General features: G+C 39.7%; 1 protein-coding gene across 5 annotated transcripts in view; it reads right to left on the minus strand.

Annotated features, from left to right (window-relative positions):
• LOC126334603 (uncharacterized) overlaps positions 1–19558 on the minus strand; it is a 150643-nt gene that overhangs the window by 94948 nt on the left and 36137 nt on the right. For all 5 annotated transcript variants that reach the window (XM_049997004.1, XM_049997029.1, XM_049997019.1 and 2 more), the window contains exons 2-8: positions 11687–11782; positions 11460–11605; positions 11220–11354; positions 10869–11053; positions 10645–10794; positions 10453–10561; positions 10185–10379 (exon numbers count right to left, since the gene is read on the minus strand). In XM_049997004.1, the coding sequence (XP_049852961.1) occupies positions 10185–10379; positions 10453–10561; positions 10645–10794; positions 10869–11053; positions 11220–11354; positions 11460–11605; positions 11687–11782 (1016 nt within the window). The remainder of the gene's footprint in view (positions 1–10184; positions 10380–10452; positions 10562–10644; positions 10795–10868; positions 11054–11219; positions 11355–11459; positions 11606–11686; positions 11783–19558) is intronic.

Below are 19558 nucleotides of genomic sequence, written 5' to 3' on the forward strand. Positions count from 1 at the left end.
TGGTTTTGTCAACCCAGGTAGTATGCAGCTTTCCCCACATAAGAACTGAACAACAAACACACCAGCACCATAGAGTGCAGAGAAAATGACCAACAGCATCTGGAATGGAAACTGTATCAATAGTGTAGGATCCTCTTCACTGGCAAATGCAGGTGTTGCCTTTTCCTGATGATCATAAATGAACGTGGCAGCAGACATACCAAAAACATCTGAACATGCAGTCCTATCCTTTCAGCAGACGTGTACAGAAATGTTTTGGGGCAATGTCATGTACAATATGTTTGATGCTATCCAGAGTAATTAGAGAGCTGTACAGTTTCTCAACTATCTTCAAACATATTGGCCAATACTAGAGATATCAGTTGCAAGTTCATTTATTAAGAGAATACCGCACAAGCACACCATGTCTCTCTTGCCTACATCTCTGCACAAGGCAGGACTCACCTAATTGTGTGGTCTGTAGTCTGACGATATGAATCTGAACAAGCTCACTTGGGAGGCCAAGTCCAAACTAGCAGTGCACTATTTTAGGATCCTTCCTCACACAATAGCTGAACTCTGACAGTTGCTGTTGTGGAGACAGACTAACAGCAATGTTTTTACCACCTTATGGTCAGTATGCCAAACAGGATAAAAAACATGACAGTGAATGTGGTGGAGCAACACAGTATCAAGTATTGCTCAACAGAAGACTTAAATATCAATGATATGTAAAGACACTTTTGAACAGATGGCCTTTTGTTTATTGATTTGTTCTTATTTTACATTTTTGTTTTAATCTAGTGAGTTTGGCAATTGTATGGATTGTTTCTGTAGTATATAAGCAGGAGTTTAAGGTAGTCCTTGATCTGAAGTGTGTGCACTTCTGTTATCTTGTGCTATTGGTCAATTTTGACCATAAAGTATGAAATAAAACTTACATGGAGACCACAGCAATCAGATTTTTGTATTTTCTTTTTATTTGTGGTATGTGAAGTAAAAAACTAATATCAATCAGCCAAAGAAGTTCATTGCAACCTGAAAATTTACCTAAATTTTCGATGTATCTTTACAAGGGAAACACCCCATTACATTCCCTCAGATTTAGTGGCAAGATAGCCCAGCAGAAACTGACCAGGAAGGCGACAGGAAGGTGTTCATGAACTGTGGGGGGAAAAAAAAAAAAAAAAAAAAGTGAATGGTCCCAGCTTAAGAAATGCTAGCAGGAATAATCATCATCATCATCATCATCATCATCATCATCATCATCATCATCAAGTGATCATGTGTGAGTAAAGTGGACGAGCCATGGTCAAAATTCCCTTGTGTCATTTATTTTTATATTTTTCCACAACATTATGAACTGTCCATGTGATCAGTGAAATGTTTGTTCTCTTTCTGTAGTCTTGGCAGTTACACTTTTGTTACAAAATATGACACATGTAAGAATGTTACCATGACAAGTGAACATTATGAGTAGTGAGAGCAGGTGAGATACCACATAAATGTCGTAGAAATGGAAACAAGCAGGTGTGAACTATGTTACAACAAAGGAACTCAAGAGTCAAAAATTCCAAAACAGAATGCAGCTTAAACCTGTTAAAAGCATATGGTGTTATACTTTCATTCATTTGTTGCACCTTATGTGACAAAACTATTATGTTTTCATCATTCCCTTGGGTTTGATCACATTCACATTATAGAAACATCTAAATTTGGCAAAGTTGGTCGATTCAGGGGAGGGGACCAAACAGTGAGGTCACTGATACCATTGGATGGAAAAATGGGGAAGGAAGTCTACCATGCTCTTTCAAAGGAACGTTTCAAATATTTGCCTGAAGCAATTTAGGGAAATCACAGAAATCCTAAATCATGATTGTTGGACATGGGCTTGAACTATTGTTCTCCCAAATACGAGTCCTGTGTGCTAACCACTGCACCATCTCACTATAAAAAAATCCGGCAAGGAGGCATATCACACTCACCAGGCATACAAATTAGGTGCTTTGGTAGGAGATTCCTATCATATGACACACATACTGTCACTAATGCCATGTATGAAACACTGTTTTCCACTGGAAGATTCGGCTGACTTGTCCCCTTGTCAGCACATTTAAAATAAGGATACTCCCCGGGACTGGATCAGACTCTGAATGTGGCTCTCCAGCAGGGATACGACTTCCTAAAATCCTGCCCCGAAATGAGATCCACCCTTCATGAAATCCTCCCCACTCCGCCAAAAGTGTCTTTCCGCCATCCACCTAACCTTCGTAACCTCTTGGTTCATCCCTATGAAATCCCCAAACCACCTTCCCTACCCTCTGGCTCCTACCCTTGCCACCGCCCCCGGTGTAAAACCTGTCCTATGCACCCTCCCACCACCACCTACTCCAGTCCTGTAACCCAGAAGGTGTACATGATCAAAGGGAGAGCCACGTGTGAAAGCACCCAGGTGATTTACCAATTGACCTGCCTACACTGTGACGCTTTCTATGTGGGAAGGACCAGCAACAAACTGTCTATTGGCATGAATGGACACAGGCAGACAGTGTTTGTTGGTAATGAGGATCACCCTGTGGCTAAACATGGCTTGGTGTACGGCCAGCACATCTTGGCACAGTGTTACGCCGTCCGAGTTATCTGGATACTTCCAACCAACACCAACCTATCCGAACTCCGGAGATGGGAACTCGCCCTTCAGTATATCCTCTCTTCTTGATATCCGCCAGGCTTCAACCTCCGCTAATTTCAAGTTGCCGCCGCTCATACCTCACCTGTCTTTCAACAACTTCTTTGCCTCTGTACTTCCGCCTCTACTGACATCTCTGCCCTTACTCTTTGCCTTTAAATATGTCTGCTTATGTCTGTCTGTGTGTGTGTGTGTGTGTGTGTGTGTGTGTGTGTGTGTGTGTGTGTGTAATGACTCCTTACCCTCTCCCTTAAAACCCACATCCCATCCTTTTGTCTTTCCCTTTCCTTCCCTCTTTCCTGAAGAAGCAACCATCGGTTACGAAAGCTAGTACGTGTGTGTGTGTGTGTGTGTGTGTGTGTGTGTGTGTGTGTGTGTGTGTGTGTGTGTGTGTTGTTCATTGTGCCTGTCTGTCTCAGGCTATCCCACTTGGTAAGTCTTGGAATCTTTGTTTTTAATATAATAATAATAATAATAATAATAATAATAAGACATGCATTCCTAAAAAGAATAACTTTTGTTAATTGTCATGTATTTCATTTATTTTATGATTTAATGATGTAATTATTCAAACTGATGGATGGGGAAGAGGGAAACATGAAATATAATGACAAACTAAACCAACAAGCGATTACCAGTCTTAACTGCTATGTTTCCATCTTTATGTATTTCAAACTTCATGGAAATACTAGTAGTACACGCACCTCTGTTTAAAGTTTTGAATCATCCAGGAACAGAAGACCCATACAGGACAGGTGAGCATTCTGCCTATTAAAATGCAACCTCATTTTAGGGCATTACAGTAGACTGGAGAACTTCAAAGTCAGTTTTCTTGAGATTATTTGAGGATTGCATCATATGCTTTTAGTGTATAATATTGAAATTCTGAACTTCACGTACCAAAGATAAAAAAGTTACAAAAACCCAATTGCTGTGTGGTCTTGTTAGTACAGAAAAAAATAGCCTTTGTGGAATAACTTACTTTGATGTGTGTGCGAACACTGTGGACTCCACAATGAATAACTTTGTAGAAACCAAAAATCTCCTGGTTTGTAATGCCATGTCCTGTTTCTTGTTTAGCATTCACAGTCCGTAGACATTCACTGGTTTCAAGAGAAGATCCCAGCAGAGGGGTTGGAATGTCAGTCATGTAGAAGAAACATGACTTGGTGTAACTACGAGGTGCTATCCACAATTTTTGGGACTGGTGCTGCCATCTGTTGAAAACCTTACTTTTGGACTAAGGGTCACCATCACCCTCAAAGTAGTTCCCATCCACACATACACACTGGTCCCAGTGCTTGTGCCACTGGTCAAACATTTTCTGGAAGTCCTATTCTTTGAGGTTGTTTATAACCACCAGCGATGATTCTTGAATCCTCTCCAGTGTGTCGAACCAACAGCCTTTCAACTTTAGTTTCAGTTCTGGGAATACAAAAAGTTGCAAGGTGCCAAAACTGGCAAGTACTGTGGGTGGGGTACAGCCGCCTTGTTTTTGCCAGAAAGGTCCTGGTGAGCAAGGACGTGTGACAGGGCACTGTGTCATGACGCAGCAAACAGTTCACTTGATGCCAAAGTTTGGGCCATCATCGCCACACATTTTCACAGAGCCATCACAAAGCATCACAGTAGTATGTGGAGTTCAGTGTTTGGTTGGGTGGAATAAATTCTTTGTGCACAATCCCAATGGTATCAAAGAAAACTATGATCATGCTCTTCACCTGTTTCGCTTTTTTGGGTCTTTGAGAACCTGGTCTCTTCCACTGGGACCATTGTTGATTTGTCTCTGGGTCATAACCATAAATCCAGCTCTTATCACTGGTGATAACTCGTGACAAGAAGATTGGATCATCAGATGTGGCCTGACGAAGGTCTGAGCACACTTTAAAACTGCCGAACACTGAGTATTATGGAAACCACTGTGGACACGAAACATGTCCTCCAAGCTGAATGCCACTCCACATACTGACCCATCAGATATGTAGCTCTCACCACTTAGTGGTGTGAAGATGATCTGCTGCTGCTGTTGGTGCTGCTGCTGCTACTACTACCCAGATGGCAGGACCAGTCCCGAAAATTCTGGATTCTACTTCGTACTCAGAAGATTCTATGACAATAGCCATGAAACCCAGCAAAATTATGCAATTTATAATTAGGAGTGTTATCCACACTAGCAATTTTTTTTATTTGAATTCTTGGACAGTTTTCAACATTCATTTTGTACTTTACCAGACCCGAAAAGGTGAATTTGATTGGAAGTGCATTTTTTTTTTCACATTAGTAGCAGTTTCTAATCATATCATATTTTTCACTATTTCTGATATGCCAGTTGCATATTGTCGTCAGATATTTTGTTCCCGTTTAAAACATGATTTTAAGTTTAAGAGTGTACAGAATTTAGTGCAAGAGCACTTCACTCCAGTGTAGTTCATGGACATTGGAGACGACAAATACCAAGTGGACAAGATGGAATCTAACAGATACCATGAGTCCAGATTGCATTCAGTCATGAACAGAGTGTAAACCATTACATGTTTGCCTTAAACTTATGTCAAACCAAGGAGTTTATTATTTGACTAAACCAAGAAAAAAGGTAAAGTTATTTGTGAACTGGAATGATAAGCACAGCAGCTGGAGTACTCAAAACAGAAGTTCAGCTTTAAATGTATTTACATGTTCTGCTGTTTAATGAGCCCATAAGAAGAATTCAGATTACTATAATTTTTTATCTCAACATTTTTATTACATCTAACCAACCAACCAGTGACACCTTTGAAGTTAGTTTTCTGGGAGATTTTTACTTATCAGTTTAATACTCAAATGCATTTTTAATTGGTTCAGTTTTATGTGATTTAATATTTTTATAATTGACAAATTTACCAAAATCTACTTTAATGTTTGAGAATAAACATTGTGTAATATCTTTTAGTTCACTTGTACCCTTGACAGCAGAACCTTAAATGACGCTTTTATGTTGGATAAAATGAGCAGACTGGTTTTAAATTTTATTGTCTTGATTTTGAGGACACATTCACAACAACAAAATGTATATCTGATATGTTTCTGCTGTTGGAACTATAATATTTTAGTAAAATATTTAAAAATAATTGTGTACAGTGCAGTCTTAAAACCACAGTAATTTATTATGAATCATATTTGTAATGCATATATGGTGACAATTTAAAATGTGCACCAGACCAGGACTCTCACTCATATCTACTGCTTACTGTTAGCAGTTCCTTAACCATTAGGCTATCTGGCCAGACTTCCATACCTGACAACTTTGGTTGATACTGATGTTTCCACTTATGACACTTAACAGATCTAGGAATAGCACCACAGAGAATTAAGTCAGATGAGGATCCTTGCTTATCCTGCCAAAATAATCATGGATTGTGATCACAAAAAATCCTGAGATTTATTCCACACTTTCTCACTAATATGCTCAAATATATAGGAAGCAAAGGTTACAGCTTAGCTGTGTGGCATTTATTATTATTATTTACAACATTTTAAATTGAATTTAAGTTTCAACAGGTAATTTTTTCCACACCATGGAGAAGTGACTTTAAATCCCCCATCAAAAAAATTTAACTTTCACTTTTTGTATATGTAGGGGAGTGTCAAGCCACTAGTAGGGTACTAACTAATGTCTTGCATGAACTAATAGTTATGTATTTGTGACAAACCCTCATTTCTTGCATGGATTGTATAGGCTAGATAAGAAAAACTCTGAAACAGCTTATGTGAATGAGCTACACTAAAAAATAGCAATAATAGCTACTATGTAAAGGTCCACCAGGTTACTTTACTTCCATTTATTATGAGCATCTGTGATGGCACTGAGGGCATATTTCTGATCCACCTTCCATCAGCATTTTAAATATTAGCAATGGTTTGTCCATCCTTAAACAGAAACAAGCATATTAACAGGAAAGTATAATGTAATGCATCTTGAGTAGGTTGAGAATTGGAATGGCCTACATAAATGACTTATGACAGGGATGCAAGAGTTTGGCAAAAAAACTCTTTTCTTTGAATACATAAATGTGAAAATGATCCCAACTAGCACATATCCATCATTAAGGAAATAGGCTATCAAAAGGCAGCTGCAAATACAGTGGAAGGAACATGAAAAGCCACTCATAGCAGAGGACAACCTAATATCCACCAAATCTTTTCAAGAACACCATACCAAAAAACTATATTTCACTTGGTCCATATTACGCAGTAAGATTCCAGACCAAATGAAACTTGCTTCAGATTTAGTACTTAGAAGTAAACTAAAGGTATTTCTATCAAAGCACTACTATTCAGTGCAAGAATTCCTGGGAATGAAAAATTTAAAAAGTGTTAAATAGCAACAACTAAATGTTAAGCTGAGTTGTCACTCATACTTCTGCATTCAGTCACAGTATTTTTCAGCAGAACATTTTTGGGTAGAAGAGTAACCTATAATTCTACAGTATACAAGTATGTTTCAGTTACACTTCACAAAATTTTATAAATACTTTGATGTATATACACCTTTTATTAGTAGTAAATTTGATTGTGTTCATTCTCAATTGTAACTTCATGTTTCATTTATTTTTGAATGTTTTACTACTCCTATTTTATTTCCAGTGGACATTTTCATTATTTCTGTACTTGTGTATTTCAGTGAACATTTGTGTAAATTCTTGAGCAGCAATCCATTTGCCTACATATTTCCCAGTTAATGATATTCATTTTTGTATACTCTTACTACATTCACCAATAAGCAATTTTTCTGTTTCCATTTTCATTGTATAACATTTTAGAAAGGATAATATATCAAAACTGCATATTTCTTAATGAAAAATTACTTGGCCTATACCATGTGTACTTTTCATACAATGTGTGATCCACAGGATAAATAAAAACTACAAATACAAATACAAATATTTGTTCTGCGCAGTTTTAAATAACAATGAAACAAAGGTTCTATAGGCCTAAATAGGAAACCGTGTCTACCTCTAAATGATATTGTAGGAATTTATCGCATTTACTTGAACAAGAACATTACTGAGCTGTTGAAGATTCATTACTTCTGCACTTTGAACTATTTCACATTTAAGTGTGTTTGCCCTGTCAGATTATTGGCTAATTATGTGTAAGACAAATTAAAGGACACGGAACACACTGTGTACCATCAGATCACATGGAATAAATAAGTAAATAACTAAATAAGTAAATAAGTAAATAACTAAATAAGTAAATAACTAAATAACTAAATAACTAAATAACTAAATAACTAAATAGTCTACAATCAATCCTAATTCAGAAAATTTCAACAACATTGCACTATTACCATCTAATGGTAGTACAGTAATCTGTAATTTCAGTTCTAATCATTACTAATAATAAATATGTAAAACCATCTCGTCTGTATCTTTGAATTCAATCTCCAAAGCTACTAGATGAATTTTCATGGAGATGCAAATATCCAGATTTTATTCATCCAGTATTTGACAACAAGAACATGTAAAGACTTGCAAAGAACTTTACACATCATTTCAGACCTTTACAAAATGTTTTCACTGGCAACCCATGCAAAATGATGAAAGAAAAGTTTTCTTGTTGTCCATTTTTGCATCAGGCACGACATTTTAATTTATTATTTCTTTACCAACTGTTTTCGGAGAACTGTGGACGTTTTTCACATATACCATTGAATGTACTTCCAAAATTATATCATTGTGTAACACATAGCTCAGGATGTATGTTGGCATAAAGACTGAGGCACGAGAAACTACAGTATCATGCCCAGTGTTTAAATTTTTTATTACTAACTAGTGAAACCAATTTTGATGAAATATGGTAATAAGATAGCCTGAACCCTGTGGAAGAACATAGGCTACTTTTGGAAATAGTGCAGGATACTTTTGCATTTGAATAATATTCTATGAATTAGAGAAAAATACTTTGAGTTTTGAACATCATATTTGTGATAATGTTTTTATTAGTATATGTATCATATGATTTGAAGTAATGAATACAATGCTTATACAATCTTAAGTGTACGAAATTCATACTTACACACTAATTAAATACCACAATGCATAGATGCATGCTCCTGCAAATGTCCACCCACAGGCACTGCTTGGCAGTGCTGATATGTGATGAGAACGGGGGAGGGGGGAGGGGAAGAGGGGGGGAGCACACCACAACCTACACTTAAACTGTGTCCACAACAACTGCACTGTATAATGCGAAACAACTAAACGGAGCTCGGTGCAGCATGGCACATCTGGTGTGGACATCAAACTATGGCACTGTGCACAGCAACTAGTAAGTTACATGTTGCATGTGTACATCAAAGGAAATTGTTTGCCAATGTGTGGACAATGTTTCGCACAGTTCTGCATTGCTCAGCACCATTATGTTCTGCTCTGTGTCACACATTTGTGCACAGTGCAGCATTTGTGCACAGTGCAGCATTGCATATCTTTTACAGATGCAGCTTTATCAAAACTGGCAGACATCTGAGGCCAGTTGATGTTCCTGCACACACACACACAGACACACACACACACACACACACACACACACACACACACACACACACACACACACACACACACACACACACAGACACACAGACACACACAGACACAGACACAGACACACACAGACACAGACACACACAGACACACAGACACACACACACACACACACAGACACACACAGACAGACAGACACACACACACACACACACACACACACACACACACACACACAGACAGACAGACACACACAGACACACACACAGACACACACAGACAGACAGACACACACACAGACACACACAGACAGACAGACACACACAGACAGACAGACACACACAGACAGACAGACACACACAGACAGACAGACACACACAGACAGACAGACACACACACACACAGACACACACACACACAGACACAGACACAGACACAGACACAGACACAGACACAGACACAGACACAGACACAGACACAGACACAGACACAGACACACACACACACACACACACACACACACACAGTAGCTGGCTCATCATCATTACTCATAACAAAACAACTGATATCTGAGCACAGCTACAGGTAACAGCTTGCATGACAAAGTTTACTTCCATAAAACCCTGCACCACTGAGGTATGAAGTGCAGCTCTTCACCCGTTATTGATGTTTCATTGCCAAGTCTTATAGCAACTTTGAAACCACTAATGGAACCAAGTTCACCTTTGAAAAGTTTCTATCCATTAGGTGAATAAATATTACAGGTGCCCTGTGCATGTGAATACACACTAATCCAAATGAAATATAAGAAACATCTTGTGCAGTCCTCAAGTTAAGAACTATCCAATTCCTTTCAGATTAAACACACACATTTTGCCTATCACATCTAGCCAGTGAAAACTTACTTGGACAAAGTTAGAGAAATAAAATGTATGAGCAACTTATCAAGTTAAGTGATTTGGCCATATTACATCTGAAACATATGTTGTTCAAACCTGTTTCACTAAAGGCAGAGAATGATCATCCATTTTTAACACAAGATTTGTTAATGGCACTGCATCAGCAAGTCCCAAGACAAATTTCTGTATGTGCATTGGTAAGAGAAAGGGAATGAATATTCTCACATCATCAAAGTTTTCCAAGCTGAATTCACTGAGATTCCCATACAGCATATCGAAGATCGTGCGGACCTGTAATAAAACAGAATTTTAGGAGTCTGTTAAGTAAAATTTGTGTAGAAAAATAGCCAGTGAGATACTCCACCTGAATCTTATTAAGTTGCAGTTCACTTATTAGTTTAAGGCTATCGCTGTGCCTTAAATTTAACTTCTTCAATTCATCAGAAGTAGTTCCTTCTAGGAGAAAGCCCTCCCTGCAAGAAAACATTTTTATATTTATATTACTCTGTGGGTCCAAAATGAGTTGCCAAAGTGTTCTGGAAGAAGCATGCATTACAGTTTTAAGTTCCGTATTGTCCACATCTCCAATGGTTGTGGATATAGCTCCCTTGCAGACAAGTATGACCAAATCCTCTTTACTGACTCTGGCTTGTCACTCCACTTATTTGCAGGATCAGATCCTTTCCATTCATTAAGATGCAACAAGCTGTAATAGTTGGTGCTATAAGAATAATGAATAAGAACCTGAGTCATTAATTTTTTAATAAGTGGTTATCTTACAATTTTAATGCGGTTTTATCTGGGACATTGATTAAGAGTGCTGCTGGAAGATATGCTAGAACAGGGTTTCCAACATCCCTTGCAGATAGAAAATCATCAGCTGTCCAATCATCCAATGGCAACCAAGTAGACATTACTGATGCTAGCTTTTGTTGTACAGTAACTGGCAGTGTAACATTCACCATCTGAAATTTAACAATACACTTCAGTGTTCATTTTCTTCAAATACTCAAAAAACTACACTACAGTAGTTTTTGAACAATCTGTTTTCAAACTGCCACCAGTTTAAATAGACAAAGTTTCTGAGTAAATAAAATATTCATATGTATTGCAACTTGTGATAATACTTACACTTTCAAGAAAATCCTTTTGCTGATTTCTGCTGTTAAGAAGCGCTAAGTATTTTATCACCACAGCTTCATTTTGGATGTGGGTTTTTATAACTTCAGCTACTGCAGAACCAGTTATGTTTTGCAAATAGCTATCCTGTATCAAAAATACAATTTTTCAGTTCCTTTGCCTACTATGAAAAAAATTAATAGCAATTGCAGTTTTAACTGTTCAAAAGTGAATTGCGGCAATGCTACTTACAGGCAGAAGACTTAGGAGATTAACATGCAAAGATGAAAGAACATATGATGAAAAATTACTTGGATTCTCATTTTCAATTATTTTTCGTGTTTCTTCTGAAATACTTGAATAGTGATTTCCTAGGCTTGTGAACACCTTTTCAGTTTCTGTAAATTGAATTTCAATGCCATACTTAGGATGATTCTTTTCAGTGATGCTGTAAAGAAAAAATTATTGGAAATACATACCGGCAGCAACATCTTCATTGCAGTTAGTTTTTTCTTTGAGTATACAGAAGAATTTGTCTTGTGAATTCTCATTTAATTCTGCACTAGAAACCAGTCCTGCAAGGCAAGGAAACAAACATAATATCTTACTCTAAGGAACTGCTTGTAATTATACACATAGTTTCAATGCAAGTTTTTCAGAGAAGCAGTATTTCTGTAACACATCCAAATACAAATCTCTCTCTCACAAGCACAGACACACACACACACACACACACACACACACACACACACACACACACACACACACACACACACACACACACACACACAGACAGACACACAGACACAGACACAGACAGACAGACAGACACACAGACAGACAGACAGACACACAGACAGACAGACACACAGACAGACAGACACACAGACAGAGACACACACACACACACACACACACACACACACAGACAGACAGACAGACAGACAGACAGACAGACAGACAGACAGACACACACACACACACACACACACACACACAGACACCGGAGCCTCTGGCAGCTGAAGACATCCCTGTATTTTCATTTTTTGATTTTAGCATTTCTTTTCTACTAATAAATTAACATTTGGGGGAATAACTTTCCTGTGCCTACAAAATTTTCTCTGGTACATATCTGCAATTTCATGCTAGGCTATATAGCTCATTACTGCTGTCACTTTGGACTTGGGGTGCAATGAACGGCATTTGGTGTAAAATGAACATAACTTGGTGGCCCAATGGTAAAGCGCCACACTCAAATTTTGTTTCCTGATAGGTCCTATGACTTGTGTCACTTACCACTTCTTTCATGACTAGCAATCCAAATTAAACTGTAGGTCCCCTGTAACTGGCTGGGTAATTCGGTTCAAGGATCTGAAGATGACGACAGCATACCAACTCCAACAGCACCATGCCTAGTAAAGCATTGCAGTGGTCAAAATCTTTAGAATGATGACTGCTTTACTCAAACCACCTTGTGTGCAATCCTTATGCCAACTACCCTCTTTTAACCACTATGCTATGGGTTTAAAGTGCACACTATTCATGTAAGTACATAGCTGAATACATGCCTGCTCAGTTTACTTAAAATGGTAGTTACCTTTTAAGCTGTATACATTCTGTTACATCCAGCAATTTTGCCCAAGAGGGAGATAGACCATTCAGTTGCTGAACATACCAGAACAATGCAATTTAGTTCCTTGACTGCTCCACAGCTTGTGTCCTCTGAATTTCTCACCACTGTCAGAGTATTTTACTTGTGCAGGTGGGAACTCTTCCTGCAACGTATCCTACATTCCTGTAACACCCCCCCTCCCCCATCCCAGCTTCAACTGGCCACCAATATTCTGTCTTCTGAATCACCTACCCAATACATTCCCTGCCTCTGGTTCTCCCTTCTCTCTTTACATACCCACCTCCTACACCCTCCCAAGTGCACACAGCTCACAATCTGTTCCCACCATGTGTGTGTACACTTCCACAAGCAGCACTACTGCATATTCACCCACCACTACCCTGTTACCCTCCTCCCCATATCCCTTCCATATCGCCACACAAGCCAACATCACTACTCAGTGGTGCCACAGTTCCCAGAGATAACACAGCTGCAGTTACTACCAATACTGCAACCACAACCACTGTTAAATATGAACAGCCACTGCCCTTCAGTCCAGACACTACGTAGCCCACTGCCAATGTTAGTTTAGATCTGTGATACAGTAAATTACATTTGGAGTAAACTAAATTTCTTTATGCATAAGCTTTATGTCAAATGCCTTATCTTGCTGCAATTTTGATTTGGGTTTTGAATGGACAGCTCTTAAGAACACACTGAAATACATGCCAATGATGTATCTGAAATACTGCTAAACTAACTTAAATCGGAGTGTCTGTCTCACATATTCTGAATTTTATACATTAATTTCTATGAAGTGCCTTGAGTTCCACCAGTGTGTGCTAAAATTTACATGTCACCTGCATATGCTACAGTTATTAAAATTAGTATCTACTTTGGACTTATCCTCAACTGGTTACAAATTTGTATCCCAAAAGTCAGAACCAAATACAGAAGATTTTGTAAAATATAACTGCTACTGAACATGGAACGGGGCACGCACGCACGCTCTTTTACACTGACACCTATGCAGCTGCTGCTGGGGTGACCACATGACAGTAGTAAACTATCCGATGTGACTTTCATAACAAAAGAATCCAGTCATGACACACACAAGCAGTTTACCATTACCCACTAAGGTTGGAAAACCAAGTCTGCATCAAACAGACCAGTGATTTACATCTACATACTCTGCAAACTACTGACAATTGCATGCCAGACAGTACATAGCAAGGTAACATGTTAGAATTTCTTTCTTTTCCAACCATGTATCCAGCACAGAAAAAACAATTGCATAAATTGCTCTGTGCCTGTTGTGATTAGTATAATTTTGTCTTTCTGCCCCTACAAGAGTGATACAAACTGGACAGAAGAATATTTCTAGGTTCTTCATTTAATACTGGTTCTTTAAACTTAATAACCAGGCTTTCACAGATTGATTTACATCTATCTTCAGAAGTCTAACAGTTGTGATTTTTCATTAGTTCTGTGATGCCCTCTCAACTCAAACTTGTGATAATTCACTTTGCAATTCTTCATGTATGTTGAGTATCTCCTGTTAGTATTATTTAGTATTTGTCACACATGATTAATATTCTAGGATGGAATGCACAACTGATTTGTACGCTGTCTCCTTTCTACATTGACAGGATTTTCCACTATCCTTACAATGCACCAAAGCTCCAAAGTCAGAAAAAATTTATCAAGCAGATTTCCTTGATCCATGGATTTCAGAAAGTCATGTGAGGAAAGCACAAGTTGTTTTTCACATGACTAATATTTTTTAGGATCCTTGTTCATTGGTACATCTGAAACTATAAACTCTGAATATGTTCCAGGAGTCTGCAACAGATGGACACCAATGAGATTACATATATGTATTAATTATGAATCTGTAGTGCATAATCATCCAGACTCCAACTACAACAGGTCAAGATCTCCAGGTAGAATCTCTATTCATATACTTGTTTTGTTAACTTCCCCCATTTTTATTGAGTGTATTTTTTAATTAGCACCAAATTTGATAAAAGCCACATCTCCCATGATAACTAGAATCTGATTATTTTCACTCATTCATCAATCCACTCAACCACCTGTCAGTCTCCAAATATGTTCAAGAAGCCACACTATACACTAACAAACAGACCGCTGTATACATATATTAGGAGAAAGAGGGTAGAATACCACCACCACCACCACCACCACCACCCTGCTGTTCACGAACTTCAAAGCATTTACACAACTTTACACAGACCACTAAGAGCTGTTGGCACTGGCAATACAAATACTAGAATTACATGTATTTTAATAAATTGTAGGAGTGGATAATGAGGGCTTCTTTTAATTTTTAAATATTTGGGGATTTTACTTTTCACTGACAACCTGTTATCATTAAGTTCTTTATGTGGCCTCTGGAAGATGTTTGGTTATCAACTTTACACAAAAATGACTTACTAGTACCAGATAATGGGAAGCCCAGGATGGAATAACAATGTAGGAAGTGCAGATTGTCATGTAGAGGAGTCTCCAACAGGCACAATGAATTAAACTACTCAAATAATTGAGCTTTCAGACAAAGTCCTCCTCCTGAACCAGAAAAAACGTTCATACAAGCAAAGTTAAACACACATGGCCCCTGCAGGTGCCCAACTGCAACTGATGTGAACAGCAATCTGCTGGGGTGAATGGTGGGGGAAAGGAGGTAGTGTGGGGCAGTGAGGGGAGGGGGGGGCAGGCCTTCTAAATGTATTGGACAGAGAGGTTTGTGCAGTGATGGAGTGAAAATAAGGAAGGGGGAAGGTATATGGTGAAAGACTAATAAAACTTGGTTGGAGGAATGAAGGAAATGTTGTAGGGAGAATTCCTACCTCATCCGTTAGGAAAAGCTGGTAATGGTAGGAAGAATTCAAATGGTTCAGGCTATGAAGCAGTCACCAAAGTGAAGCACCTGAAGCTGTAATGCATTGATGCACTTCACTTTGTTTCACAGCCAGCAACATCTGGCTTCTTCCTACCATCACATGTGCTTCACTTTAGTGACCACTTCATAGTCTGTGCTATCTAGATTCTTCCTACCAACACAAGCTTTTCTGAATTGTCAGAGGTGGTAACTATCCTTACAGTAATAACTTTCACTGCAGAAACCCCAAGCCTTAACCTTCACTGGTTTTGTCCACCTACCTATCCCACTCACTGCTCCCATTTAGTACTACAAATTGACTTCTATCCCATCAACACACCTTGTCTTCTCCCCTTCTCTGCTTCTTTCCTCATCCTCCCCCCTCCCCACCCTCCCCCCAATCACAATAATTTAATTCTACACCTAGCAGCCCTACACTGTTGCCACCACACCCCTGCACATCCCAATAGGCAGCACAGCTATCCCCCCAATACCCATCCCATGCACTTCCTTACTCCCACTACCCAACCCAGCTAGATTAACTATATTACTGCTCACATCAGACGCAGTCACAGTCACACCTTGGCATCTGGAGACTGGCTGCACACATGCTTTTTCTGAAAGCTAAAATATTTTGATATTTCTACCATTTTTTCATTGTGCCTTTTTTTGACTAAATGCCATCTTTATATGGTGAATAGCAAGCTATTCCTTGTATACTATTACTAGTACTAGAAGAAGAGATCAGTGAGCACATACTGAATGAGGCTCCAAGTGTCAAGTTTCTGGGCAACTGAGGTGGCACCAGAAATCTCTGGATACTCTCATCCTCACTACAGAAGGGTGATCCTCCTATTTACTTACCATCTACACTCACAAATGGAGCAAGGAAAAAGTGACTGCCTATATAACCTCTGTACAAACCTTAACTTCTCTTATCTTATTTAGTTAGTTGGTGGATTGAGGTTTAAGGGACCAAACAGCAAGGTCATCAGTTCCTTGTGTCAAAGACGGTACATTTGGACAGATTTGCATCTCAGAAGAGTCATAATGATAAAAGGTAAAAGGCTAAAAACATTTAAGTGCAGTTGTGTTGTCAATGGTGAAAACAAAAGGAGGGAAAGCAGCAAGTGGGCAACCCCAAGGCTGTCCTAGAGGCAGGAAATATCCCACCTCTGATGCAGTACAGGCAAGAACGCCCACTATTCAAAAGTGTTCAACCACTAGAATGTGAAAGTGCCTGTTGTAAAGGAGACAAACCAAATCTAAAATGTGATAAAAACAGAGTAAAAGGGAGAGAAGAGTACCTTGGCCAGGGAGGAGAGTCAGGAATCTCCAAACATGGTTTGCAGTAGGTGACACCCCAACCCTCACCACCCTGCTCCTACTCCAGAGGGAGATTAAAAACCTTAGAACTGAAAACAAAAACCACTTTCATGGAGGAAATTGAAAACCAGTTCAACCATCTGAGAATAGTCTGCCAATATTAAAGGTAAAGTGTGGGGAAGTCTGGACTTAGTATGCAGATCCAAAAGAAGGGGGCATTGCACCAAAATGTGGGCTACTGACTGGAAAGCTCCACAACCACAAAGTGGGGGTGGCTCATTATGCAAAAGAAAATCAGCCTGGTATGGACAATGGGGAGATGACACATGGTAGTATAGTCCTTTTGGGAGAGGCTGAAGGAAGAATGCCGCAGGACAGGTGTCACCTTAATTGCATGAAGTTTATTAGACAGGAAGGCAGCCTTCCAAGAGTTGGTTCATGATTGTGTGAAGTGGGATTTGATATGAAGCCGTAAATCTGATGCAGGAGGGGTTACAGAGAAAGTGGGGATAAGTGACTGCTCCCCCAGTCAAATGATCAGCTAGCTCATTATCTAGGATACCCACATGGCCAGGAACCCAAGGGATGTCAATGAAACAAGCCACTGTCATGGATGGCCATACCAAGGGATGGCGAGAAAAACACTCAATAGCCTGAAGGCCATTCTGAGTCTATACATGACAAAACACAGTTGAGTTGGGACCGTTTAATAAAGGTGAGGGCCTGGGAAATTGCTGTAAGTTCCACAGTAAACACCCCACATGTGGTTGGCAGAAGATTATTTTCCATGCCAACAGAGGACATGAATGATATCCAACACGATCAGCAGATTCAGAGCCATTGGTGTAAAAAAACAACAGCATCCCTAAACTCCCATAAAATTTGGTGGATAAAAAACAACACCATCAGGGAAACAGAATCTTTTGGTCCTCGGTGGAGAGGAGATCCATCCAAATCTGGGACCAAGGAACTAACTGGGGAGGGGGGGGGGGGGATGTTGGGAAGCGAATGTGGGAGACAGGACAAAGAAGGAAGCTGAAAATCACAGCAAAGAGGCGAAAGGAGCAGCCCAACCGGTAAACCCGTCCCAGGCTGGGAATCAGGTGGGTGACGTCCTTGGTCTGGAAACAGGATAGAATAGGAAGGATTAGTGGGAGAGGAACAGATAGTGATTGCATAAGAAACCAGAAGCTGGGACTGCAGCACAGAAAGGAGGGGATCCCAGCTTCAGCCAGGAGACTATCAACAGGGCTAGTAGGGAAGGCACTAGTGGCCAAACAGATACCACAATGGTGGACCACAGCCAGGAGGCATAGTGTGGGAGGAGCAGCCAAACCATAAACTTGACAACCATAGTCCAAGTGACACAGCACTAAAGCCTGATACGGGTGGAGAGGAGTGGAACAATCCGCACCCCAAGAGGTGTGGGCAAGGAAGAGAAGGATGTTGAGTTTACGGAAACATCCTACCTTCAGAAGTCTGATATGAGGCAGCCAAGTGAGCTTGTTGAAAAGCAGACTCAGGAAACGAAACTATGACCACATGTAGTCATTGTGAATCGAGGTAGAGCTCTGGACCAAGGTGGACCGTAGTACAGTGGCAGAAGTGGACCACCCACGATTTTAAAGCAGAGAACTGAAACCCGTGTTGGAGGGTCCATGCAGAGGCACACCATATAGCACCCTGGAGCTGCTGCTCTGCAGAGGCCATCTAAGAGTGACTAACCCAAATGCAGAAATCATCCAGATACATAGCAAAGTTGACCATAGGTCCAACGGAGGCCACAAGTCCATTTATAGCAATGAGTAATAGAAGTACACTTAATATCAAACCCTATGGGATGCCATTCTCCTGGGTCTATGGAGAAGTAAAAACAGTACCAACCTGAACCCTGAACGACCTATGGAACTGGAACTGGCGGATGAAGTGTAAGATAGATATAATGGTGCCAAGCCATATGATACGCCTTGCGAAGGTTGAAAAATACTGCAACCAAATGGCAGGACTGGGAAAAGCCTGCAAAACTGTGGATTCCAATAAAAGTAAATGATCAATCTGAGACCATCCCTCTCAGAAGCCCCTCTGATAAGGGGACAAAAGATCCAGAGATTCGAGAATCCAATTGAGGCAAACTGGCTACCATCCGCTCAAACATCTTGCAAACAGCATTTGTCAGACTAATTGGCCGATACCCTTCGACAAACAGGAGGTTCTTACCAGGCTTAAGGATGGGAAGCATGACGTTATCCCACCACTGAAAAGGGATGTTACCCTGGAGCCAAATACAGTTATGCACCCAGAGAAGATGTCGTGGAGCACTAAGATGTTTAAGCAATTTTATGAATGGTGTCTGGGCCAGAGGCCATATGATGGGAAGAAGAATGTGCAGAAAGTAGTTCCCATTCAGTAAAAGGTTCGCTGTAAGATACAAGGGGTAAAACATGAGATGGAAGCTTCAGTCCACTGTTTCTGGTGAAGAAAAGCAGCCGGATAGGAGGTTGATGCCGATGCTGT

The sequence above is a fragment of the Schistocerca gregaria genome, chromosome 1 (assembly GCF_023897955.1).
Source record: "Schistocerca gregaria isolate iqSchGreg1 chromosome 1, iqSchGreg1.2, whole genome shotgun sequence".
NCBI lineage: Eukaryota > Metazoa > Arthropoda > Insecta > Orthoptera > Acrididae > Schistocerca > Schistocerca gregaria.